At 39.0% G+C, this 26973-nt stretch overlaps 1 protein-coding gene across 1 annotated transcript; it reads right to left on the bottom strand.

The window, feature by feature from the left end:
• Nucleotides 1-110: 110 nt before the first annotated feature.
• Nucleotides 111-26753, bottom strand: LOC145439975 (uncharacterized). Its single transcript, XM_080317642.1, has 8 exons — nucleotides 26668-26753; nucleotides 26337-26443; nucleotides 25876-26142; nucleotides 25717-25819; nucleotides 25538-25643; nucleotides 1098-1271; nucleotides 966-1024; nucleotides 111-267 (listed from the first exon to the last, which is right to left on the bottom strand). Exons 1-8 carry the CDS (start codon nucleotides 26751-26753, stop codon nucleotides 111-113), a joined length of 1059 nt encoding a protein of 352 aa, XP_080173768.1.
• Nucleotides 26754-26973: the final 220 nt, after the last annotated feature.

The raw sequence follows: 26973 nt of genomic DNA, 5'->3' as shown, positions 1-26973 counted from the left end.
GAACCAAAACTGTCTCTCAAGTCCAAATCTTGAGGGGTCAGGGGTAATGTATGGGCAATCTAACAATATAGGCCTACAATTTCAACCTAATTTGAAATACCAAAGGAATTTCACCTTTTAGGAGGAACGGCGACAGCTATGTATTCGGCGCTGTTCTGTGTCGACGTTAATGAGCTTCGAAGGCTTTGCAAATCGTAATATTTCAGTTGCGGTGTTACCAACATTCCTTCGTCCTGCTTCGGATAACTTACCATAATCAAGATGCAGCTATAAATTAAGAATTATGATCTCGGTGAATAGAAGTAGTCTTCTGGAAACATCTTCTAAATGTTAACTGAACGAATACAGTACAAGGTATCGACTTAGGCCTTTAGGCTGGATGGTAATTCATTACCATGTCTGCGATATGCGCACGAAATTCAGTGTCAGTACAGATTTCAGATTCCGGAAATTACACCCCTACTTTGTTTCATTACCGACCTGATTAATCCATAACGTTCTTCTGGAACTCTCAGCGAGAGTATTAGGAAATCTGATGGCGACGAATGTCGAACTCGAGGTGTCGATACGAATTCCGAAGCTTCATTAGAGTGAAAGATCGTAACTGTGTTACCATTAAATGACTATATTGGGTCCTAACAATTCGATAATATTGCAAAGAACATGGTGTCTAGCAAATTTAGGCTTAGATTGGGGCCTGCTAGTCGGTTCATCAAGGTGTCAACTTGATGGCTAATATAAAGCAGCACCATGGCCCATTGTCATTGACAGAAATATTAATACGTGCATTTAAAATACGCAGAGCTAAATCGTCTGGAAACTTACCGTTTGGTGGCCGAGCGCAACTTGCAACAACACGGACTCGTTGGCCACTTCTCTCGCATTTTACTGCGTTTATGTCGATTTCGTATTTCATATTTGGTCTGACTTCAAACATGTAAGATATATCAGATGTATTGTGGTACCATCGACTCTCATACATTGCGTCGCTTCGATAAGACGACGACACTTCCAAAATATGAATCTGGTAAAATACATACACGTACACGTGTATCCGACTATATTCGTCCTCTCGGAGAGATATACGGTTATACCACCTCATATGAAGTGTTGTTGAATGCTGCATGCGGAGGATTCCATGATATCCTGCATTGATTTAAATTTTCGAGAGTACTTGACAAGTTCAAAATTTTATTTGGTGTTCCGCCAGTGATGAAAGTAGCAGTCGAAGGCGCGAAATTGTAGGTACAATTTGACTCGCAAGTTGATATCTGCAAAATAATATGCGTTGAGATATAATATATAGTGCAATAACACGACAGGCAATCTTGCGATATAATATCACTTCTACGTGTCATTACCAGAATATTACTCTAGAGCAGTGGTTCCCAACCTTTTTCATCTCGTGCCTCCCTTGGCCGAAATTTAAGCCAAAATTCCCCCCTTAGGATAAATCTGCCCGACGATTAAAAAAGGTCATTTTTACCGCGCAAACACCTGTTGACTGAGAGAATAAGACGGGCGGTACCGAGTGTTTGTTCCTAACAGTGCTGTAATAACACTTTGTAGACCTCCAAAAACAATGTTCTTGCTCGCAATCAAACAAATTTTGGAAGGCTTGACTCAACAGACTCCAACACTTCCATTTGTGTTTCGGCTTACCACGCACCAATCGCTAATATAACTGTTGTGAAAAATCAGTATGCATAGATTTGCTGGTCTCGCGATTTTTTTTCGAGTTTGCGTATGTATTTGACCAATAATATTGGTACTTTCGTATATATGAGGGTTGACCAGACTCGAGTCTGACTCGACTCTCCATTTTCTGACGACTCGACTTGACTCTCAAAATACAGAAACGACTCGACTTGACTTGGGTATTGAGTCGACTTGAACTCGAGTCATTGAGCATGACTCGAACCAAGCCATATGACTCGAGGCTATAAGACGGCCAAGACCGACATTTCATTGTAATAAAATTCGAAGAACAGTACAGCGACCACCCTATTGGAATTTCGTCTATTGATCCTGGTACTTGACAATGCGACAAGAAACTGCTCAAAGTGAGGAAAATTAGTATATCATAAATCCAAATCATTCAATATCACCAAACAGTGTTGTCTGGGGTGTGACTTGGACTCGGACTCGAGTCATAATACCATGACTCGGACTCGACCCTCTGCTCTGTGACTTGGACTCAGACTTGACTCAATGGTGAATTGAAAATGACACGGCTTGACTCGAGTCACAACTATGAAAGTGAGATTGACTTGTGACTCGGAGCCTCGTGATTTAGTTACAGCCCTGATATATAACATACAGGTGATCAGATTATCTACTGGAGCTCATTGAAATTTAGGACACGCATTACGTTTTGGCAAACATTGTACCAAGTTTAATATGTCTTTTTTCGATCGGGTAGCTGTTCTTTGACTTGAATCGATGACGTTGGAATATTTTGTCACTGTCTGAAAATGTTAACTTGAAAATATAAGGTAAATATACTTTCACTAGAGGCCTTGTTATGATAGATTCGGCTCAACATTTGCTCGGTTAGGATATAGTTGATTGAGAAGCCGTCGCTGGCCTACAAAATTGTCTTGCGAACTGCAGCACATCTGAACTGGTTTGAAAAAAGGGCGGAATTTGTATGTGAAAAAGAGATTTCAAATAGCATTTGAACATACTTTCAGCAACAAAAAACAGCCATGAGGAGCATACGTTCGGATATAACTGGTTGACTGCATGACAGTTCGGACATGAACAATTTGGAAAATACTTCGCAATTCTAAAGTGGAATTCCTCCCTAAAAATTGCAAAATTCCCCCCAAGAGGGGAATTCCTCCCCGGTTGGGAACCACTGCTCTAGAGAATATTATAGAGTTCTGTTAATTGAATGATAGAACTACAAAACTTATTGCTGCGCGGATATCCTTTTCCTGATGTACGCACTGCCTGAGCGCCTTCAAAGTAGCAAATTGAAGCCTGCGCGGTTGGGGAAGTGAAATGTGTTTTCCCCAGAGCAATTCGGACTATCTATAGGGGCACTCTGCTCAAAAATGATGCGGTCTCAAATTGAAGCGCAGATCGAAAAAATTATTTTGGCCGCTGCCATTTTCTTCGGAAAGCTGCAATTAAATGAAATTTGCATACGACCTTTCCGCTCCAGCTGCTGCGGCTGCACGTCATTTCTAATCCCGATTCGAAATTTATGGCGCGATATCTTCACTTTCGCACTTGCTCGACGCTACCTGCATATTGTAGCTCAATTTCTTTATGTAGTATGTGAAAAACATATGACGTGTCACTCACTTTGCATCCACATGATACAATATCGCGGACTCTCAACGCCACTTGCAATATATGCATGATCATCAGGCTAGGTTATACACTTCACACTACCGGTATACAGGGCCGTAACAGCACTTCGTCAGCCCCCCCCCCCAAAACTTTGGTCTTGGGCCCCCCATAGGGTTATAGGCAATGTTCCCTCTAATTTTTCACGAGTCTGCGCAAACACGCAAACTCACTGCGCAGGCCCTCGGACAACAGTGCGCAATCACCCTCCAATAGGGTGATAAAACAAACTACTGGGGGGCTTCGCCCCCCAGACCCCCTACGGCTCAAGGCTTCTTCCGGTACTTATCATGTACATTGGGTGCCCATTTAGTAGTAGCGTCCCTAAACGCGCCAAGCGCGAAAAAATTTCTATAATTCATGATTGCATCGGCCAATATGATCGGGAATTGCATATATATTGCTGTCAATTTTTATCCTCTCCCTGCTCACATAATCAGATTTACCGGTCTGATCCAGTGAGGTAGTGTTGGAATAGATAGGCCCTCTAAATAATTATAAAACATCTTCGGGCGTATACCCGTTGATATAATGACTTCGTTACATGATGTTATTTCGTGACCCCCTATCTCCTATGTCAAAAGATATTGAAATCGCCGAAACGTACTAAAGTAAAAGACGTAGTAGCCTACACGATTTCAAATTGGTATTTCTTAACTGGAAAATAATGTTCCCTCGATATGGCATTTGTCTTGTTGTGGGACTCGGATCGCCAGGACAGGAACATTTGGCGCCAGCCATTTAGGCGCCCATGGACATGGACAATTACACATATATTTGTATATATCGAAGTTTTCGGTCAGCACCGGGGCAGTCTTTTTCGCCCAAGGTTTTCTCGCTGCTGACCGTTCTGGCGCACTTCTTGGATTTGCATGTTACATAGCCTTTAAGTTCATGTGTCATGGTGCGGTAATGGCCGACGCCCAACTGCCCATTTCTATAAATCATGCCTAATTTTTGTTGGGAAATGGTAGGCCTACCCAATAATCAGATATCTTACACTAATAAAACGCGCGTAGCGCGAAAAAAAATTCCTGAAAATTTTCAAAAAATACACCATGATTTGTGTTAATTCTCGAAATAATTTTGGACCCCCTTCGAGCTCGGCCTCTCCAATTGGGGGGTTTGGGGTGCGAAAGTTACGGTCCTGAGTAAATTTTACGCAATGTTCATGCCACGCGGAGAAGACTATCATTCGTTAGTTTCTCGCAGATTAACTTCGAGCTAGCCCATTGTTATTTATACCTTTGTTAAACCATGTTATTTCGCCATTCCCAGAAAATAATGCGTTATTGAAATGATATCAGTATCGCTCACGTGTACGAGGCCATATACTAAAAAATATCTTCCTTGAGGCGCAGGTGATTGTGAACTCTCATTTCTTCACGGAGCGCAATAGTTACCTTTGCGGGGTGCACTTATACCTCGGTTTCAGACTTGTGTGATAACACTATTTGGCCCTGGCAATGTTCCATCTCAATTTTCACGAATCTGCGCGCCTGCGTGGTCCATTGGACAACAGTGCGCAACAACTATAAAAAAATCATCATTTCTGATTTTTTGTGCGCAGCGTACATTTTCTGTGCGCAGAGACCGTTTCAGCACTGCGCATTTGTGCACGTGCGCAGCTTAGAGGGAACATTGGTTATAGGCCGAACTTCTGGGGGGCTTCGCCCCCCAGACCCCCCTCCGGCGATTCCCTGTTTACCGCTACTTAGCATATTGTTGGGAGTTTATTTAGTGAATCAGCTTTTGTCGCCTAAGCGCGCAAAGCGCGGAAAATTTCTAGAATTCATGATTGAATCGGTCAGTATGATCGGGAATTGCATATATATTGTTATCAATTTTTATCTTTTCTCTGCTCACGTAATCAGATTTGCCGGTAGAGCTGAGTGAAGTGTGCTTGAAAAGGTAGGATGACTCAATAACAATTAAACATCTTCGGGCGTATACCCATTGGCAGGAACGAATAAGTACCTCGTCAGGCCCCCAAAAACGTGGGTCTTGGGCTCCCATAGGCTGTAAAACGACCCCCCCCCCCATCACGTTGTTCGCGTTTGTCACGAAATCATCTGTACTAGTAGTAGTGTAGCTAAGGAACTTTGTTACGCACCCTCAGGCTATTTAGAATGTAAACACTCTCATAATATAATTAACGTTGGACTATGCCCGGTCCATGCTTCCGAGAAATAAATAACATTCATTATACGTTAGATGATACTTTCCTTAGATATTCTATTATATGTATTTAGGACTAATGCGACTACTTCGAAAACGCGTACTGAGCTATTTTAGGAATATGAATTCTCGCTTATTCTTATGTGAATTTAGAACTTTGTATTTTCGCGGATCAATAATTAATTTATGTTCATTTATTTCGAAACAAGAGCATAATATATCAGTAATAGCGTTAACGTCACAATCAGATAATAATCATCAACATGTCGAAGTGGCCTTTGTTGGATTTGAACTGAGTAATGCGTAAACTTGACATACTAAGCTGTTTTGTGACTTTCCTCGAAAACTATGATGTCTATGCAAGAATATATTCGCTAGATATCCTATTATGTGTATTTAGGACTATATATTTTCGCTTGATTATATGTGAATTTCATCGATAGTGTCCGAGTTCTATGTGACATAAGTACAATTCCAGCATCGGTATTTGCAATAAAGCCGAAAAATTAGAGTCGCACCTTTTCGCAATTTATGCAGCTATTCGCGCAGACTTTGCCGCATTTGCTGTATCTGAATTAGAATTTCAGCGTCGTTAAGTGTTATCATCTGGGTTAACGAGTTGATAAGTAAACAAGTATTTGCACTCCATCAGAATACTAAAGTAGCTTTTCGCGTATATGTACCTAATACTAAAGTGTTTATGATTTCGGATTGCTTCAACTTCATGACATTTTCAGTATTAAACAGAAATATAGACCTAGAGATACTAACTTTTATTCGTAAATAGCTACTACTACCTTAATTTAATGGATTCATCTGAGATCGTTGCTTTACTTAATCTCTCCAAAATGTGAATTATACAATGGACTCAAGTTCCAATGAACAAGTGTTCAGTATAGGTTCGAGGTCTGAATGAGTCTTTTAAAGTAAATAGAAACGAAAAAACTAATCGAAAAAATTTACGAAGTTTGGATGCGGCATATTTAGGTTTTTTAAAAATTATTCATACCCACGATTCGAAATATTGTTAACTAACATATGTTTTCGACATAAGATAACCGTGGAGTGTACAAATTTCGATGTTGCGCAAATACCACAAACTTTGATTGCTTTCAGTGCTGATAACCAGATGCAAGACAGACTTTACGGAAAAAACTTATACTTGAGCACTACGAAATGTACAAGTACTTTACCTTTACACGACGTTTTGGTAAAATGAATACTTATTTTAATAAAAAATATAAAAGAGCGAAAAAGTACATTTTATCCCGGAACGCAACATGAGAAATCGTATCTTTACGAAAAATTGACGTAGTTCCAATAATACACTATATTTTAATTTTTAAAAATTACTAATCCGCGTGAGTCGAGATTTTCTTAAGTAAATTATTTTCTTATTGTCTCCACATTTTTCCATACCAGTTTTTGAGAATATGAATTCTCGTGTAACACACTAAATGTTGATTCCCCATGAGTCGAGATGTCGCTAAGTAATTTATCAACTACGCATGATTTTATGTGAATTTTATCGATGGTGTCCGAGTTCTATGTGACATAAGTACAATTCCAGCATCGGTATTTGCAATAAAGCCGAAAAATTAGAGTCGCACCTTTTCGCAATTTATGCAGCTATTCGCGCAGACTTTGCCGCATTTGCTGTATCTGAATTAGAATTTCAGCGTCGTTAAGTGTTATCATCTGGGTTAACGAGTTGATAAGTAAACAAGTATTTGCACTCCATCAGAATACTAAAGTAGCTTTTCGCGTATATGTACCTAATACTAAAGTGTTTATGATTTCGGATTGCTTCAACTTCATGACATTTTCAGTATTAAACAGAAATATAGACCTAGAGATACTAACTTTTATTCGTAAATAGCTACTACTACCTTAATTTAATGGATTCATCTGAGATCGTTGCTTTACTTAATCTCTCCAAAATGTGAATTATACAATGGACTCAAGTTCCAATGAACAAGTGTTCAGTATAGGTTCGAGGTCTGAATGAGTCTTTTAAAGTAAATAGAAACGAAAAAACTAATCGAAAAAATTTACGAAGTTTGGATGCGGCATATTTAGGTTTTTTAAAAATTATTCATACCCACGATTCGAAATATTGTTAACTAACATATGTTTTCGACATAAGATAACCGTGGAGTGTACAAATTTCGATGTTGCGCAAATACCACAAACTTTGATTGCTTTCAGTGCTGATAACCAGATGCAAGACAGACTTTACGGAAAAAACTTATACTTGAGCACTACGAAATGTACAAGTACTTTACCTTTACACGACGTTTTGGTAAAATGAATACTTATTTTAATAAAAAATATAAAAGAGCGAAAAAGTACATTTTATCCCGGAACGCAACATGAGAAATCGTATCTTTACGAAAAATTGACGTAGTTCCAATAATACACTATATTTTAATTTTTAAAAATTACTAATCCGCGTGAGTCGAGATTTTCTTAAGTAAATTATTTTCTTATTGTCTCCACATTTTTCCATACCAGTTTTTGAGAATATGAATTCTCGTGTAACACACTAAATGTTGATTCCCCATGAGTCGAGATGTCGCTAAGTAATTTATCAACTACGCATGATTTTATGTGAATTTTATCGATGGTGTCCGAGTTCTATGTGACATAAGTACAATTCCAGCATCGGTATTTGCAATAAAGCCGAAAAATTAGGGTCGCACCTTTTCGCAATTTATGCAGCTATTCGCAGACAACCATTCAACAATATTCAACCAGCAATAATGCTTTCGATATAGTGCATCATGTACAGCGACACGCTGATCAATTCAAATTCAACAATGGGATCCCCCGCACAATTATGAAGCCCGATCATCAGCTCGCAGTATAACCGCTACCTGTATAATGTTTGCATGTCGAGTATAAGGGTATTTAACTCAGCACTAAAATGCCAACGCCTAGCCGCAGGGGTCCGGTTCTCGTTGCTATAATTAAACGAACACCGTCGCCGCAGGTACGCGATCACCGACGTTATAATGATAAGGACAAATTAGCCGCATGAAAGCGAGTCTAATGAATATAACGACAGACAACAAGTTAGTTGAAAAGTAAAACTAATCGTGACCGATGCAAGACGGCGTGAAACAGCGCTTTCGCTCGATTCTTGTAGTGATCACATTTCATACGATTCAGTCCTTTTCATGTCACTAGAATAAGGGTGATTAAACCGACAGTGAAACGCCGCCGGCGTCTTATAACGTAATAATGTAAGCTGTGTCGGGTGCTGCTATAATGTTCGGAGCGAATATAGTAGAAAGTCCACGTCTGGACACCTGTATGCAGATGCGCATACTACCGTAGTAAAACGCATAACAGAATGCAGGCAAAATTCTATATTGCTTTGTGATGATTTTGATGTTGTTCCATAGCGATTGGGAAGATAGGACTCCTAATTTCCTAACTAACTACAAAATCCCTAGTAACATAGTCGGACGCATAACGGAATTTACGCAAAATCGGTATTGCTCTGCGATAATTTTGACCACTATGTTTTGATAATAACTTGCTTCCGAGAAATAAATAACATTCATTATACGTTAGATGATACTTTTCCTTGATATTCTATTATGTGTATTTAGGGCTTATGCGACATCACTATATTGGCGACAGGCCTGATTTGAACACACTAATTTTGCGAATTAAACTTATCGCTCAACACGGACACTCAATGAAGAGCACCCTGGAGACCCACATAAATGCTCCACAATTCTAGACATATAATATACTGAGCATATAATAAGATGACAAAACCTATACTTGAGTACTCCGAAATATACAAGTACTTTACCTTTTCACGACGTTTTTGTAAGATGAATACTAATTTTATTGAAAAATGAAATTTATGTTCTCAAGTAGGTTTTTTGTCTACACGCACCAACAACTCAAGTATTTATGACACAGGAGTGATTCATTAAGTATAGCGCAAGCAGACCAAACCTATAATTGAGTGCTCCAAAATGTACAAGTACTTCGCTATGTACTCCCTCCACGTAAAAAGTGACAGATTTAGGAAAAAGTTGCTATAGAACTGCGTTAGTTTTAAAGTTGTTCCATCATGCAATGTGTGATGAAATTTGGTATGCTGCATAATCACAATGCCCTGGAGCTCATTTAGATACGTTTTTTTAATGTAGTTACACATTCTAGTTGTTTTGATGTAAGGAAAAAATCATTCGATAACTCGATAGTTAACACGCGTTGATGTAACTTTCCTCATTTGTATGCATAGCCTACGTGAAATTATTATGATGTCATGAATAAGTAGTTTACAAATTCATACGATTTTTCTTGTTGCGCTCCGGGATAAAATGTAATTTTTCGCTCTTTTTTTATTTTTTCAATAAAATTAGTATTCATTTTACAAAAAACGTCGTGTAAAGATAAAGTACTTGTACATTTCGTAGTGCTCAAGTATAAGTTTTCAAACCATTACCGTGACAAAATTTTCAGAATAGCAACTTTCGCGTAAAGTCTGTCTTGCATTTAGTTGCCGGCTCTGAAAGCAAGCAAAGTTTGTGGTATTTGCGCAACATCGAAATTTGTACACTTCACGCGGGGCCTACGATACTTACGGCCTAATACGGCACATTACACTTGCTGGATATAAGAGGCCGACACTCCCAACCAGACATCACGACTGACTCAATGATTGCTTGCGATCTCACTTCTCGATACCAGACGCCTCCCCATACACGTCTAATAAAGTATTATAACAGACAAAATTAGTTCTTTCAGATGAGACAACCCAATTAAGAGCCAAGTGACATCGTCGCAATGTATTTAATCGTTCAGGTGAACTTGAATCGTGATCCGGATCTCGTAACATAGTAAAATCGAGGTATGTAGTTTAATTACTCACTCACTACTCTATATGTTGGTGGTGGTCATACCCTGCAAACTTTTTTTGCTGCGAACGTAGTGTTTCACCTTACATCAGCTGGTTCAATGTATGTACCGGGTTGTGAAAACTGTCGCTGTTTTGACTATGTGTCACAATCAATACTAAATACGAGAATTCGTTACTCGTCGAAACGCCGCAGTCAGACATCGTTAACAGCGATTCCGTGTATGGCAATCTTGAGTTCAATTGCGGTTTTGTGATGTTAACCAAGCGGCTGTGTTTCTGCGGTGTGAAGACTGAATTCGTGTTGTTTCCCCGCAAGAGTGCGATGTCTATTTCACACCTAGAGCAATTATAAAACGCATCTTCGAAACTTTTGGTCTAGTTCATCCGCTTGCATTTCGAAACGGACCATCACGACAAGACTCTAACCCACCACATCCGAGGTTTCAGTTGATCATATCGAAGAATATCATGTCCATCCGTGTTACCACCCACAGATTTCGCCATCCTCACACGGTAGTGCTAAGACACAGACAAGATGCGGTGGTGGAAATATTGAAAATGAGAAAGCAGACCTTGGTGTCATTTGATTTGGATTTTACACCCGATGAACCCACCATTCGTACTGCGCATTGGGATGAGGATTCTATTATTGATGTCGAGGCAAAGGAGATGTACAGATTTGTTGGTGTCGTGAATATTCAACGAAAGTCGGGGTATATGCTTGTGCATGGTTCGCGTATTTGACTGTGAAGATATCGCTATACATAACGTGCTGTTCACCGTATCGATAGCACCAACGAATATCCGTGAAAGGGTTGTAATCTCGGTGAAATAGTGTGCGACACATTTTTCCACAATTGGAATGCATGTCGGTTCATACTAAGACCATGTTACGGTCAAATATGTGTGTTTTTCTGTCTCCAAGTCAGCTACCCCCACATTGAATGTACAGAGTCGGTGCATGTATGAGACTTCAGAACATGAATTTGTAATCCATGATGCTTGTAATGCCGGCCATGATGTTATCCGTGATGTATGTAATGTCACACACCTCGTTTACGCGAATACTTGGTATCTATGAACAATCGTGAAGTATACTGGATGTGTAATGTCTTGTTATTTTCATGGAAACACAGGGGTGTAACATGTTTGAATATTGTTCATTGGTTTGTCGATTCAGAGTTGATATCCGGATCCGGTTATTTGATCACTGGAACGGAGTGGATGTACTGATGATGATGATGATGACCGCCTACCGTAATATGCTACATGACGATCTAGTCCTGTTCAAATATATTTTTGGTCTGTTTAACACGCGTGGTAAACCTTTTTCGTCAAAGGTGCCATATCGACCCTATATTTCCAATTATATTTCTTAAGGAACCATGTACCTAGATTCTCATCTTCATGTCTTAATAGAAGCTCCACCATATTCTGTACAGTTAATCGTCTTTTCACCTGGTGAGTCATTTCTCTGATACGATACGATACATAACGAAAACCATTCGCCGTAATATATTCTGAATATTTTTTTTTCTAAGCATCCTCGAGGCAATTCACAACTATTTCCAGAACCCTCAATAAATGTATGTCTAATTCTTTGCGAGGACTAAGATTTCACCTAAATAGAGATCAATCATTCTTACGGTACCGAAAAACTAAACAAATCAAAAATAAAACACATAAACATAAAACTCTACCTACATTAAATCAGCATACTCTTACCACCCATCAAGGATAATATAGCTACGCGAAGACAACTCAACCTTTCGTTAACCTTATGTAGTTAATTACAATCCTCCAATGTGCAACCTAGTTGAGAATAGCTAATTCGCGAAAAACACTAAGCATAGCGGCGTTCCAAAGCGTCATGTTTATATTGGATTCTCGCTAATACCCAACAGCCGATGAAGTTAGATAGAGGTTACTAGCGCTAGTTTTTCCTAAACGAAAACTCGTAGATACTCAAGTAGAAGGTGCACCCATCAATATATACTCGAGTGCAAGTGGAAGTCGTGATTCTCAAGTAAGCAAAATGTAAGTATCCATGAGTTGGTTTAAATGAAGATTGTCAAGTATAAGTAGCATAAACATCATATTTGTAGTAGCATGTCCTCAAGATATTTTCAGTTCGGTCTAATTTCACGCTGCTTACCAATTTACAAGCCGCAGTGCGAATTAGCATTCATAGAAATTGTACATAATTTTTGCATGTCGGGTGTTAAGGTGATTCCTACGCATTCATGATTTCGTCCGAGTTTGTATTTTAGTAATAATTTACCATACCGCGTTTGTAACTTGTGTAAGTAGGCCTTCAGGAATATCATAGTTCTTGAACCGTGCTCAATGCTCAATAGACCATTTTTGCTATTTTTCATCCCCATAAGTCATTCTGAATCGCGTAAACGCATCGTACGATATAGATGAAAGTCATGCAAATCCTAGGATCCTCATTTTCAAAGTAGCCTAGATCTCGAAATAAGCTCTGACTCGGTATTTTCCTCAAAGCATGGAATTACCACGAGTATCACCTTCGATCGCTGAAGAAAAGGATGAGATTATATCCGAAGCACATTCCTTGACCAGGAATTTTATCATGCACGAACTCGATGGCTCATGCGTTAAGGTAAATACGAAAGCAGAGAGAACCTTGCGTCGAGTCGGGGATGAAATGTTCGAGCGACATCGAACTGTCCTAAACGCAGTCTCCAAACGTCTCCGCTATAGCGATGTCGAAGTCAATGAAAAATATAAAGAATATTTACCCGATGAGCGAATGTTCCTGATGATAGCTGATGAAATTTGCAAAGATACCAAAGAAAATTGGGGCAGGATTGTGACCCTTTTTGTGTTCGGTAGCATTCTTGCTCGCAAGAACGAGGATGAACATCATGGGGAGCATATAGAAGCTATCATACAGACAGTCGGAAATTACATTGCTAGCAGAAGACTGAAGTGGATAGTGCGAAATGGAGGATGGGTGGGTGATTTACATGCTTTGCTTAGGATTTATAAATTATCTTTTAGCATGAGATATATAGTGTATCCGCTCCCTCGGAGCCCATATCATCTCTCGATGATGAAACTCAGCTTTACCTTCCAATTCGGTTCCCGATACGATAACTTTCATCCGTATGATCATTAAGGCTTCTATTTTTGTTGTAGGATGGCTTTGTAGAATTCTTTGATAATACCGCTTTCGACTACAATAAAGTTTGGAAGGGACTCGTGTTTGTCGGGATCGGACTGACATCTATTGCAATGGCATTATCAAGATAACGGATGTTCGCGTGTTTTGTCTCATGTAATATTTTAAGAATAAAATTCTTCATCGTTTAATCGCATCCATTTTACTGTAGGACCTATACAGTTTCTTCTGAGAATACTCGAAGGATTGCACCCATATGGAAACCTTCTTTATACTTTTAATTTTTCTAATTTCTACAGCTACGTAAGGAAATTGTTAGGATTACCCAGAATACATTGCAGGTCAAATTTGATTCGATTACGAGCATTATAGCGACAGAGATTTACGATAGTGTAAAATGACCTACCTTACGATATCAAATTTCGTCTTCTCTCCAAGTGGAAATATCATGTTATATAATATTGTCCATACCGAACAAATATAAATTTGCCCGTGCTGTTGCTTTGCAAGAATACTTCGCTCACATAGTAACCAATTTCTGGTGGATCCCGAATCGATATAGACAGAAGTGCGGAAAGTTACATTGACATGTCTTAACTTCTGCCATAGATGTTGCGTTTCTAACTACTTAAAAGTTGCTAGAGCTCACGCTGTTTTATCGTCGTATTGACGTTCGTTTTGAAAAGTATAGCATGCTCAATGGTTAATGTTCACATTATTCAGTTAATTAGGTTTTGCGCAAAGAAAAATAAAATTCACGCAAAAGTCGCTATTGCTCCGCGATGATTTTGATGTTGTTCCATACCGATTTGGGAGGTAGTACACTTTGTATTAACTTCTGCCATAGAAGTTGCGTTTCTGGCTACTTAAAAGTTGCTAGAGCTCACGCTGTTTTATCGTCGTATTGACGTTCGTTTTGAAAAGTATAGCATGCTCAATGGTTCATGTTCACATTATTCAGTTTAATTAGGTTTTTGCGCAAAGAAAAATAAAATTCACGCAAAAGTCGCTATTGCTCCGCGATGATTTTGATGTTGTTCCATACCGATTTGGGAGGTAGTACACTTAATTTCGTAAAGTACGCATATTCGCGGCGTGTTCAATTAACTCATGTGGCTCTAAAATGTAGTAAGCAGGGTGATGGGTATTCGTTGAGTTGAATAACCATAAAAAATATTCCCGCGCCCTAGGTTGTAGGGGTTAGGAATAGTTGGGTTTAGGAGGGCGCGGGAATATTTTTTATGGTTATTCAACTCAACGAATACCCATCACCCTGCTTACTACATTTTAGAGCCACATGAGTTAATTGAACACGCCGCGAATATGCGTACTTTACGAAATTAAGTGTACTACCTCCCAAATCGGTATGGAACAACATCAAAATCATCGCGGAGCAATAGCGACTTTTGCGTGAATTTTATTTTTCTTTGCGCAAAAACCTAATTAAACTGAATAATGTGAACATGAACCATTGAGCATGCTATACTTTTCAAAACGAACGTCAATACGACGATAAAACAGCGTGAGCTCTAGCAACTTTTAAGTAGCCAGAAACGCAACTTCTATGGCAGAAGTTAATACAAAGTGTACTACCTCCCAAATCGGTATGGAACAACATCAAAATCATCGCGGAGCAATAGCGACTTTTGCGTGAATTTTATTTTTCTTTGCGCAAAACCTAATTAACTGAATAATGTGAACATTAACCATTGAGCATGCTATACTTTTCAAAACGAACGTCAATACGACGATAAAACAGCGTGAGCTCTAGCAACTTTTAAGTAGTTAGAAACGCAACATCTATGGCAGAAGTTAAGACATGTCAATGTAACTTTCCGCACTTCTGTCTATATCGATTCGGGATCCACCAGAAATTGGTTACTATGTGAGCGAAGTATTCTTGCAAAGCAACAGCACGGGCAAATTTATATTTGTTCGGTATGGACAATATTATATAACATGATATTTCCACTTGGAGAGAAGACGAAATTTGATATCGTAAGGTAGGTCATTTTACACTATCGTAAATCTCTGTCGCTATAATGCTCGTAATCGAATCAAATTTGACCTGCAATGTATTCTGGGTAATCCTAACAATTTCCTTACGTAGCTGTAGAAATTAGAAAAATTAAAAGTATAAAGAAGGTTTCCATATGGGTGCAATCCTTCGAGTATTCTCAGAAGAAACTGTATAGGTCCTACAGTAAAATGGATGCGATTAAACGATGAAGAATTTTATTCTTAAAATATTACATGAGACAAAACACGCGAACATCCGTTATCTTGATAATGCCATTGCAATAGATGTCAGTCCGATCCCGACAAACACGAGTCCCTTCCAAACTTTATTGTAGTCGAAAGCGGTATTATCAAAGAATTCTACAAAGCCATCCTACAACAAAAATAGAAGCCTTAATGATCATACGGATGAAAGTTATCGTATCGGGAACCGAATTGGAAGGTAAAGCTGAGTTTCATCATCGAGAGATGATATGGGCTCCGAGGGAGCGGATACACTATATATCTCATGCTAAAAGATAATTTATAAATCCTAAGCAAAGCATGTAAATCACCCACCCATCCTCCATTTCGCACTATCCACTTCAGTCTTCTGCTAGCAATGTAATTTCCGACTGTCTGTATGATAGCTTCTATATGCTCCCCATGATGTTCATCCTCGTTCTTGCGAGCAAGAATGCTACCGAACACAAAAAGGGTCACAATCCTGCCCCAATTTTCTTTGGTATCTTTGCAAATTTCATCAGCTATCATCAGGAACATTCGCTCATCGGGTAAATATTCTTTATATTTTTCATTGACTTCGACATCGCTATAGCGGAGACGTTTGGAGACTGCGTTTAGGACAGTTCGATGTCGCTCGAACATTTCATCCCCGACTCGACGCAAGGTTCTCTCTGCTTTCGTATTTACCTTAACGCATGAGCCATCGAGTTCGTGCATGATAAAATTCCTGGTCAAGGAATGTGCTTCGGATATAATCTCATCCTTTTCTTCAGCGATCGAAGGTGATACTCGTGGTAATTCCATGCTTTGAGGAAAATACCGAGTCAGAGCTTATTTCGAGATCTAGGCTACTTTGAAAATGAGGATCCTAGGATTTGCATGACTTTCATCTATATCGTACGATGCGTTTACGCGATTCAGAATGACTTATGGGGATGAAAAATAGCAAAAATGGTCTATTGAGCATTGAGCACGGTTCAAGAACTATGATATTCCTGAAGGCCTACTTACACAAGTTACAAACGCGGTATGGTAAATTATTACTAAAATACAAACTCGGACGAAATCATGAATGCGTAGGAATCACCTTAACACCCGACATGCAAAAATTATGTACAATTTCTATGAATGCTAATTCGCACTGCGGCTTGTAAATTGGTAAGCAGCGTGAAATTAGACCGAACTGAAAATATCTTGAGGACATGCTACTACAAATATGATGTTTATGCTACTTATACTTGACAATCTTCATTTAAACCAACTCATGAATACTTACATTTTGCTTACTTGAGAATCACGACTTCCACTTGCACTCGAGTATATATTGATGGGTGCACCTTCTACTTGAGTATCTACGAGTTTTCGTTTAGGAAAAACTAGCGCTAGTAACCTCTATCTAACTTCATCGGCTGTTGGGTATTAGCGAGAATCCAATATAAACATGACGCTTTGGAACGTCGCTATGCTTAGTGTTTTTCGCGAATTAGCTATTCTCAACTAGGTTGCACATTGGAGGATTGTAATTAACTACATAAGGTTAACGAAAGGTTGAGTTGTCTTCGCGTAGCTATATTATCCTTGATGGGTGGTAAGAGTATGCTGATTTAATGTAGGTAGAGTTTTATGTTTATGTGTTTTATTTTTGATTTGTTTAGTTTTTCGGTACCGTAAGAATGATTGATCTCTATTTAGGTGAAATCTTAGTCCTCGCAAAGAATTAGACATACATTTATTGAGGGTTCTGGAAATAGTTGTGAATTGCCTCGAGGATGCTTAGAAAAAAAAATATTCAGAATATATTACGGCGAATGGTTTTCGTTATGTATCGTATCGTATCAGAGAAATGACTCACCAGGTGAAAAGACGATTAACTGTACAGAATATGGTGGAGCTTCTATTAAGACATGAAGATGAGAATCTAGGTACATGGTTCCTTAAGAAATATAATTGGAAATATAGGGTCGATATGGCACCTTTGACGAAAAAGGTTTACCACGCGTGTTAAACAGACCAAAAATATATTTGAACAGGACTAGATCGTCATGTAGCATATTACGGTAGGCGGTCATCATCATCATCATCAGTACATCCACTCCGTTCCAGTGATCAAATAACCGGATCCGGATATCAACTCATAATCGACAAACCAATGAACAATATTCAAACATGTTACACCCCTGTGTTTCCATGAAAATAACAAGACATTACACATCCAGTATACTTCACGATTGTTCATAGATACCAAGTATTCGCGTAAACGAGGTGTGTGACATTACATACATCACGGATAACATCATGGCCGGCATTACAAGCATCATGGATTACAAATTCATGTTCTGAAGTCTCATACATGCACCGACTCTGTACATTCAATGTGGGGGTAGCTGACTTGGAGACAGAAAAACACACATATTTGACCGTAACATGGTCTTAGTATGAACCGACATGCATTCCAATTGTGGAAAAATGTGTCGCACACTATTATTTCACCGAGATTACAACCCTTTCACGGATATTCGTTGGTGCTATCGATACGGTGAACAGCACGTTATGTATAGCGATATCTTCACAGTCAAATACGCGAACCATGCACAAGCATATACCCCGACTTTCGTTGAATATTCACGACACCAACAAATCTGTACATCTCCTTTGCCTCGACATCAATAATAGAATCCTCATCCCAATGCGCAGTACGAATGGTGGGTTCATCGGGTGTAAAATCCAAATCAAATGACACCAAGGTCTGCTTTCTCATTTTCAATATTTCCACCACCGCATCTTGTCTGTGTCTTAGCACTACCGTGTGAGGATGGCGAAATCTGTGGGTGGTAACACGGATGGACATGATATTCTTCGATATGATCAACTGAAACCTCGGATGTGGTGGGTTAGAGTCTTGTCGTGATGGTCCGTTTCGAAATGCAAGCGGATGAACTAGACCAAAAGTTTCGAAGATGCGTTTTATAATTGCTCTAGGTGTGAAATAGACATCGCACTCTTGCGGGGAAACAACACGAATTCAGTCTTCACACCGCAGAAACACAGCCGCTTGGTTAACATCACAAAACCGCAATTGAACTCAAGATTGCCATACACGGAATCGCTGTTAACGATGTCTGACTGCGGCGTTTCGACGAGTAACGAATTCTCGTATTTAGTATTGATTGTGACACATAGTCAAAACAGCGACAGTTTTCACAACCCGGTACATACATTGAACCAGCTGATGTAAGGTGAAACACTACGTTCGCAGCAAAAAAAGTTTGCAGGGTATGACCACCACCAACATATAGAGTAGTGAGTGAGTAATTAAACTACATACCTCGATTTTACTATGTTACGAGATCCGGATCACGATTCAAGTTCACCTGAACGATTAAATACATTGCGACGATGTCACTTGGCTCTTAATTGGGTTGTCTCATCTGAAAGAACTAATTTTGTCTGTTATAATACTTTATTAGACGTGTATGGGGAGGCGTCTGGTATCGAGAAGTGAGATCGCAAGCAATCATTGAGTCAGTCGTGATGTCTGGTTGGGAGTGTCGGCCTCTTATATCCAGCAAGTGTAATGTGCCGTATTAGGCCGTAAGTATCGTAGGCCCCGCGTGAAGTGTACAAATTTCGATGTTGCGCAAATACCACAAACTTTGCTTGCTTTCAGAGCCGGCAACTAAATGCAAGACAGAGACTTTACGCGAAAGTTGCTATTCTGAAAATTTTGTCACGGTAATGGTTTGAAAACTTATACTTGAGCACTACGAAATGTACAAGTACTTTATCTTTACACGACGTTTTTTGTAAAATGAATACTAATTTTATTGAAAAAATAAAAAAAGAGCGAAAAATTACATTTTATCCCGGAGCGCAACAAGAAAAATCGTATGAATTTGTAAACTACTTATTCATGACATCATAATAATTTCACGTAGGCTATGCATACAAATGAGGAAAGTTACATCAACGCGTGTTAACTATCGAGTTATCGAATGATTTTTTCCTTACATCAAAACAACTAGAATGTGTAACTACATTAAAAAAACGTATCTAAATGAGCTCCAGGGCATTGTGATTATGCAGCATACCAAATTTCATCACACATTGCATGATGGAACAACTTTAAAACTAACGCAGTTCTATAGCAACTTTTTCCTAAATCTGTCACTTTTTACGTGGAGGGAGTACATAGCGAAGTACTTGTACATTTTGGAGCACTCAATTATAGGTTTGGTCTGCTTTGCGCTATACTTAATGAATCACTCCTGTGTCATAAATACTTGAGTTGTTGGTGCGTGTAGACAAAAAACCTACTTGAGAACATAAATTTCATTTTTCAATAAAATTAGTATTCATCTTACAAAAACGTCGTGAAAAGGTAAAGTACTTGTATATTTCGGAGTACTCAAGTATAGGTTTTGTCATCTTATTATATGCTCAGTATATTATATGTCTAGAATTGTGGAGCATTTATGTGGGTCTCCAGGGTGCTCTTCATTGAGTGTCCGTGTTGAGCGATAAGTTTAATTCGCAAAATTAGTGTGTTCAAATCAGGCCTGTCGCCAATATAGTGATGTCGCATAAGCCCTAAATACACATAATAGAATATCAAGGAAAAGTATCATCTAACGTATAATGAATGTTATTTATTTCTCGGAAGCAAGTTATTATCAAAACATAGTGGTCAAAATTATCGCAGAGCAATACCGATTTTGCGTAAATTCCGTTATGCGTCCGACTATGTTACTAGGGATTTTGTAGTTAGTTAGGAAATTAGGAGTCCTATCTTCCCAATCGCTATGGAACAACATCAAAATCATCACAAAGCAATATCGAATTTTGCCTGCATTCTGTTATGCGTTTTACTACGGTAGTATGCGCATCTGCATACAGGTGTCCAGACGTGGACTTTCTACTATATTCGCTCCGAACATTATAGCAGCACCCGACACAGCTTACATTATTACGTTATAAGACGCCGGCGGCGTTTCACTGTCGGTTTAATCACCCTTATTCTAGTGACATGAAAAGGACTGAATCGTATGAAATGTGATCACTACAAGAATCGAGCGAAAGCGCTGTTTCACGCCGTCTTGCATCGGTCACGATTAGTTTTACTTTTCAACTAACTTGTTGTCTGTCGTTATATTCATTAGACTCGCTTTCATGCGGCTAATTTGTCCTTATCATTATAACGTCGGTGATCGCGTACCTGCGGCGACGGTGTTCGTTTAATTATAGCAACGAGAACCGGACCCCTGCGGCTAGGCGTTGGCATTTTAGTGCTGAGTTAAATACCCTTATACTCGACATGCAAACATTATACAGGTAGCGGTTATACTGCGAGCTGATGATCGGGCTTCATAATTGTGCTGGGGATCACATTGTTGAATTTGAATTGATCAGCGTGTCGCTGTACATGATGCACTATATCGAAAGCATTATTGCTGGTTGAATATTGTTGAATGGTTGTCTGCGAATAGCTGCATAAATTGCGAAAAGGTGCGACCCTAATTTTTCGGCTTTATTGCAAATACCGATGCTGGAATTGTACTTATGTCACATAGAACTCGGACACCATCGATAAAATTCACATAAAATCATGCGTAGTTGATAAATTACTTAGCGACATCTCGACTCATGGGGAATCAACATTTAGTGTGTTACACGAGAATTCATATTCTCAAAAACTGGTATGGAAAAATGTGGAGACAATAAGAAAATAATTTACTTAAGAAAATCTCGACTCACGCGGATTAGTAATTTTTAAAAATTAAAATATAGTGTATTATTGGAACTACGTCAATTTTTCGTAAAGATACGATTTCTCATGTTGCGTTCCGGGATAAAATGTACTTTTTCGCTCTTTTATATTTTTTATTAAAATAAGTATTCATTTTACCAAAACGTCGTGTAAAGGTAAAGTACTTGTACATTTCGTAGTGCTCAAGTATAAGTTTTTTCCGTAAAGTCTGTCTTGCATCTGGTTATCAGCACTGAAAGCAATCAAAGTTTGTGGTATTTGCGCAACATCGAAATTTGTACACTCCACGGTTATCTTATGTCGAAAACATATGTTAGTTAACAATATTTCGAATCGTGGGTATGAATAATTTTTAAAAAACCTAAATATGCCGCATCCAAACTTCGTAAATTTTTTCGATTAGTTTTTTCGTTTCTATTTACTTTAAAAGACTCATTCAGACCTCGAACCTATACTGAACACTTGTTCATTGGAACTTGAGTCCATTGTATAATTCACATTTTGGAGAGATTAAGTAAAGCAACGATCTCAGATGAATCCATTAAATTAAGGTAGTAGTAGCTATTTACGAATAAAAGTTAGTATCTCTAGGTCTATATTTCTGTTTAATACTGAAAATGTCATGAAGTTGAAGCAATCCGAAATCATAAACACTTTAGTATTAGGTACATATACGCGAAAAGCTACTTTAGTATTCTGATGGAGTGCAAATACTTGTTTACTTATCAACTCGTTAACCCAGATGATAACACTTAACGACGCTGAAATTCTAATTCAGATACAGCAAATGCGGCAAAGTCTGCGCGAATAGCTGCATAAATTGCGAAAAGGTGCGACTCTAATTTTTCGGCTTTATTGCAAATACCGATGCTGGAATTGTACTTATGTCACATAGAACTCGGACACTATCGATGAAATTCACATATAATCAAGCGAAAATATATAGTCCTAAATACACATAATAGGATATCTAGCGAATATATTCTTGCATAGACATCATAGTTTTCGAGGAAAGTCACAAAACAGCTTAGTATGTCAAGTTTACGCATTACTCAGTTCAAATCCAACAAAGGCCACTTCGACATGTTGATGATTATTATCTGATTGTGACGTTAACGCTATTACTGATATATTATGCTCTTGTTTCGAAATAAATGAACATAAATTAATTATTGATCCGCGAAAATACAAAGTTCTAAATTCACATAAGAATAAGCGAGAATTCATATTCCTAAAATAGCTCAGTACGCGTTTTCGAAGTAGTCGCATTAGTCCTAAATACATATAATAGAATATCTAAGGAAAGTATCATCTAACGTATAATGAATGTTATTTATTTCTCGGAAGCATGGACCGGGCATAGTCCAACGTTAATTATATTATGAGAGTGTTTACATTCTAAATAGCCTGAGGGTGCGTAACAAAGTTCCTTAGCTACACTACTTGTACTGTATTGTGAGGCAGCGTGAAGCGCGAAAATTTTCGATAATTTATGATAAAATCGGTCAATCAGATCGGCGATTGCATATAAATTATGCTATCAATTTATTGTCCTCTCTACTCACGTAATTAGATTCACCGGTAGAGCCGAGTGAAGTGTCTTGAAAACGGGAGGGCCCGTAAATAATGATTAAACATCTGCGGCGGGCGGACCCGTTAATATGACTTCGTTACATGATGTTATTTCGTGACTTCCAGTCTGCTATAACAAAAAATATAGAATCGCCCAAACGTGAGCTTCTAAACTAAGAGACGCACACGATTTCAAATTGGTGTTTCTTCACTGACATAAAATTTTTTCCAGCGGGATGGTATTTGTCTTGTGAGGTTCAGATTGCAAAGACAGCAACATTCGGCGCCAGTCATTTAGGCGCCTATGGACAATTAAACCTATATATATTTTGTATATATAACGAAGTCTTCGGTCAGCTTTAGGGCATAGACCCTTTCGGCTAAGGTTTTCTCGCTGCCGATCGTTCTGGCACACTTCTTGGAGTCGCATGTTATATGGCCCAAAACTTGATTGTATGTCTTGGTGAGTCGTGGCGCGGTAATGTCCCAATACCCAATAATAAAGATAAATGGCTACTTGAATTCGCGCGCAGCACGAAAAAATTTTGAAAAATTTGCATAACTTTTCAAAAAATACTCTATGATTTATTCTAATTCATGAAATAATTTTGGGCCCCCTTCGAGCTCGGGCCCCCCCAATTGGGGGGTTTGGAGTGCGGCAGTTACGGTGCTGCCGGTATACCCTGCTGCGCAAATGCGGTCTGATCTAATGGGGAATAAATGTAGATGTATAATTACTGATTGGTAATTAGTATATTAACGAATGCACAGTTCACAAGAATGTACGTCATTATTAATAATTATTGATGTAAAATGATAGTATTATTGCAGTGCATACGGTACAGTACTTCTACAATATCCATTGGCGTATTGAACGTACTCGGTGACAGTGACTTCATTCGGTTAATTCCCTGTAGAGACCTGTTCCTGATCATAATGGTGAATATGAATGGGTCCTTGAGAATGCCCAATTGTGGCTAGTGTCAGATCATAAGATATTAGGGTAGCACAGCACAGTACCGGTTGCGTACAACCGAGCCTCGGCCAGTGCAACGGTGAAGATATCGCGCCATAAATTTCGCAACGAGTGAAGAAACGATGAGGCGCAGTCGCGACAGCTGGAGCGAAAATGTCCTAAGCAAATTTCATTTAATTGCAGCTCCATTACGGTAACTTTCTGAATAAATAGTAAAAAGACCATACGCGGATTCAATTTGCATGCAAGAATAAATAAGTTAATGAGGCTTCAAATTTTGACAACTGCAAATATTAGGGATGGTGTGAACCTCTGAAAGGTTCAGGTTCGTGTGAACGCGAACCTTTTTGAAAGGTTCTGTGTGAACGCGAACGTGAACCTCATGACGTCACGTGACGTCATATTGCTAATTCCAACCCTGTCTTTCAATGAAGTGATAGCCTATATTAATGTAAACGATACCTAGCGACGACTCGGGCCACATAATGCAACAATGCTGAAGTACATATTAGCGTTTTAAACGTCGCTAAATGTATCAACCGAGGCAATCAAAGGATATAATACTCCTATAAAATAAATATATTCCGTCGCTTTGCCAGCAATTTCGACGAGGACTCACCAGGGAATACACGCTAACCCCTTAACGGTCTAGGCCAGACCGGACAATGTATATTCGGCGTCCGAGTATTGCTACATTGATATTGAGCAGAGTGTAAAATGTGTTTCTATAGGCCTACTTGCTACCGATATTACCCCATTAAGAAGTTATGCAGCAGTAGCCAACACCTCAATCGCACGGATTTGGTTTTAATGATGCAGTAGAAATATGAAGTCAAGATTGACCCCGTACGCCTTCTCGAATTTTTACATCAGAAAACGATATCAAACGTACTTCGCTCGTGATGTTGTGTGATTGCGGGTCGATCTCACAGCAGAGAGGCACTAAATATTCACAAACGGAAAGCTGTATATTTCGAGCAACCTTTTGTAACAAAGCAAGTAAAACTTTTGAGATTGTCAAGGTGCATGCTCGTTTAGTGTTGATTTTTAATGCTGCCAGCGCCATGCATAGAGTGGCCCGCAGTTCAAATGCAATGAATTTGAACCAAATATATTATAACGAAGTGAAAATTGTAATATATGAAAAAGGTTCACAGTGCAGAACCTACCAAGGTTCTGTTGTGAACACGAACCTCTAAATTTCCGAGGTTCACACACAGAACGCGAACGTGCACCTCACGTTCACACCATCCCTAGCAAATATTATTAAAATCACTTACATGCATATGCATTTCCTGTATCTTATTTCCCCGCATTGCATACAATGTGAAAATAACCCAAGACATATGGTACATTTTATGGAATGTTTCCTAACATTCTCACTGCTTCCGCAAAAACATCCTAGTTCCTTACATTCAAGGTATACGACGTCGAGTAAAGTAGCGTTGTCAGTTCAATACTTTGCTCACTTTGATCTTCAGTCACCACCTCGAAGCGTTGTCCGTCCGATAAGGCGATACTTGAATAAACGAAAAAACAAAAGAAAGCAATTTATAGCAGCGGATAAATCAACGGAACCCTGTATTACGTACGTATGTGTGTAATTAATCCCGTAACGACCTGGGGTCCATTTCACCGTTGTATTAGCTGAGCATTGCGATGTTACAATCTCGTTGATTTCGGACTTTCCGAGAACTATAAAACATTCTCGTAATTACTGATACGTTACTATAGACAGAGTTTTACTTAACCTTTTACTTCTACAGCTCGAAACGTGGCCGGGTCACTCAAAATCTTACAGAAATAGACGCCAGAATCCCCTTCCGATGCGTTAGAAAAGCGTAAACGAGACCCAGTTGATGATATATATTGGCAGATGCGATCTGACTGTACGCCACAAACAGGGATTTCGTCTCCACTTTCTGATATCCACGTCGGAGCACACCCGTCGCACGTGATCGACTCATCCGCTGTGCTAATAATTTTCTCATCGCTTCCTATTGCAGGTGGTGATTTATCTGAATTTGGAATTCATTTTTAACGCATATGAATTTATTCAAAACGTCCGCTGCCATGTCATGACGAGGCGATGACGAGACGTGTACGTTTCATTTCTCTTGGCCAGTTCTGTGCAGCCGATTCAAGTGGTGGTAATTATGAAGAGAGTGACGAAGAGGGATATGCAGATAAGTAGCCTAATATTTGTTTTCACCTTTCTGACAAATATATTTTCGGTGGATAGCGCAGTCAGCAGATGCCAAGTAAGGAACATTCCTAACGTCGGAACTGCTGAACAATAGCAGACACGTCAAATTGACCCTGAAAGTATTTGCACATTATTCCAATTCGATTTATCGTCAATAGATAGCATCACCCGTTTTCGCGAAAAAAAGAGGCCCAGACAATTCTGTTCCATCCTGCAACTGATAAGGCTCACCCACATTCCTCCTCCCGACAATATGACTTGACCTGAAAAACGAAAATTAAAAATTTCAGACTAAACCATTCTTGACTTCATCTTAAATATGAATCAAGATGTAAACCCATGAGGCAACGTCTCCTGTATCTCTTTCGCAAGATCCAATGAGTCCACTTTGGCAAGATAACCATTGAAATCTATTTCACACATTTCCCTTGCTTGATCCCACGGTAAAGATGATGTGTAGCTTTTGTACTGGTAATCACCGTAACAGAGCGTATCCGCAGCTGTATTTCAGTAAAGATTTTATCACCCCAACCAAACTGAAAATAATCGCTACAGCACCTGTCACTAGCTTGGTAAGTACGAATACGCCAAGCATGATCGGGAGACACCGCCGAAAAAGTCGTAGCTTCATAATATATTCGCC

The sequence above is a fragment of the Botryllus schlosseri genome, chromosome 5, assembly GCF_051294905.1.
Source record: "Botryllus schlosseri isolate E-star chromosome 5, Bs_hap1, whole genome shotgun sequence".
NCBI classification, from domain to species: Eukaryota; Metazoa; Chordata; class Ascidiacea; order Stolidobranchia; family Styelidae; genus Botryllus; species Botryllus schlosseri.
The sequence above is the reverse complement of the archived record's forward strand: the minus strand, read 5'-3'. Positions and strand labels throughout refer to the sequence as shown.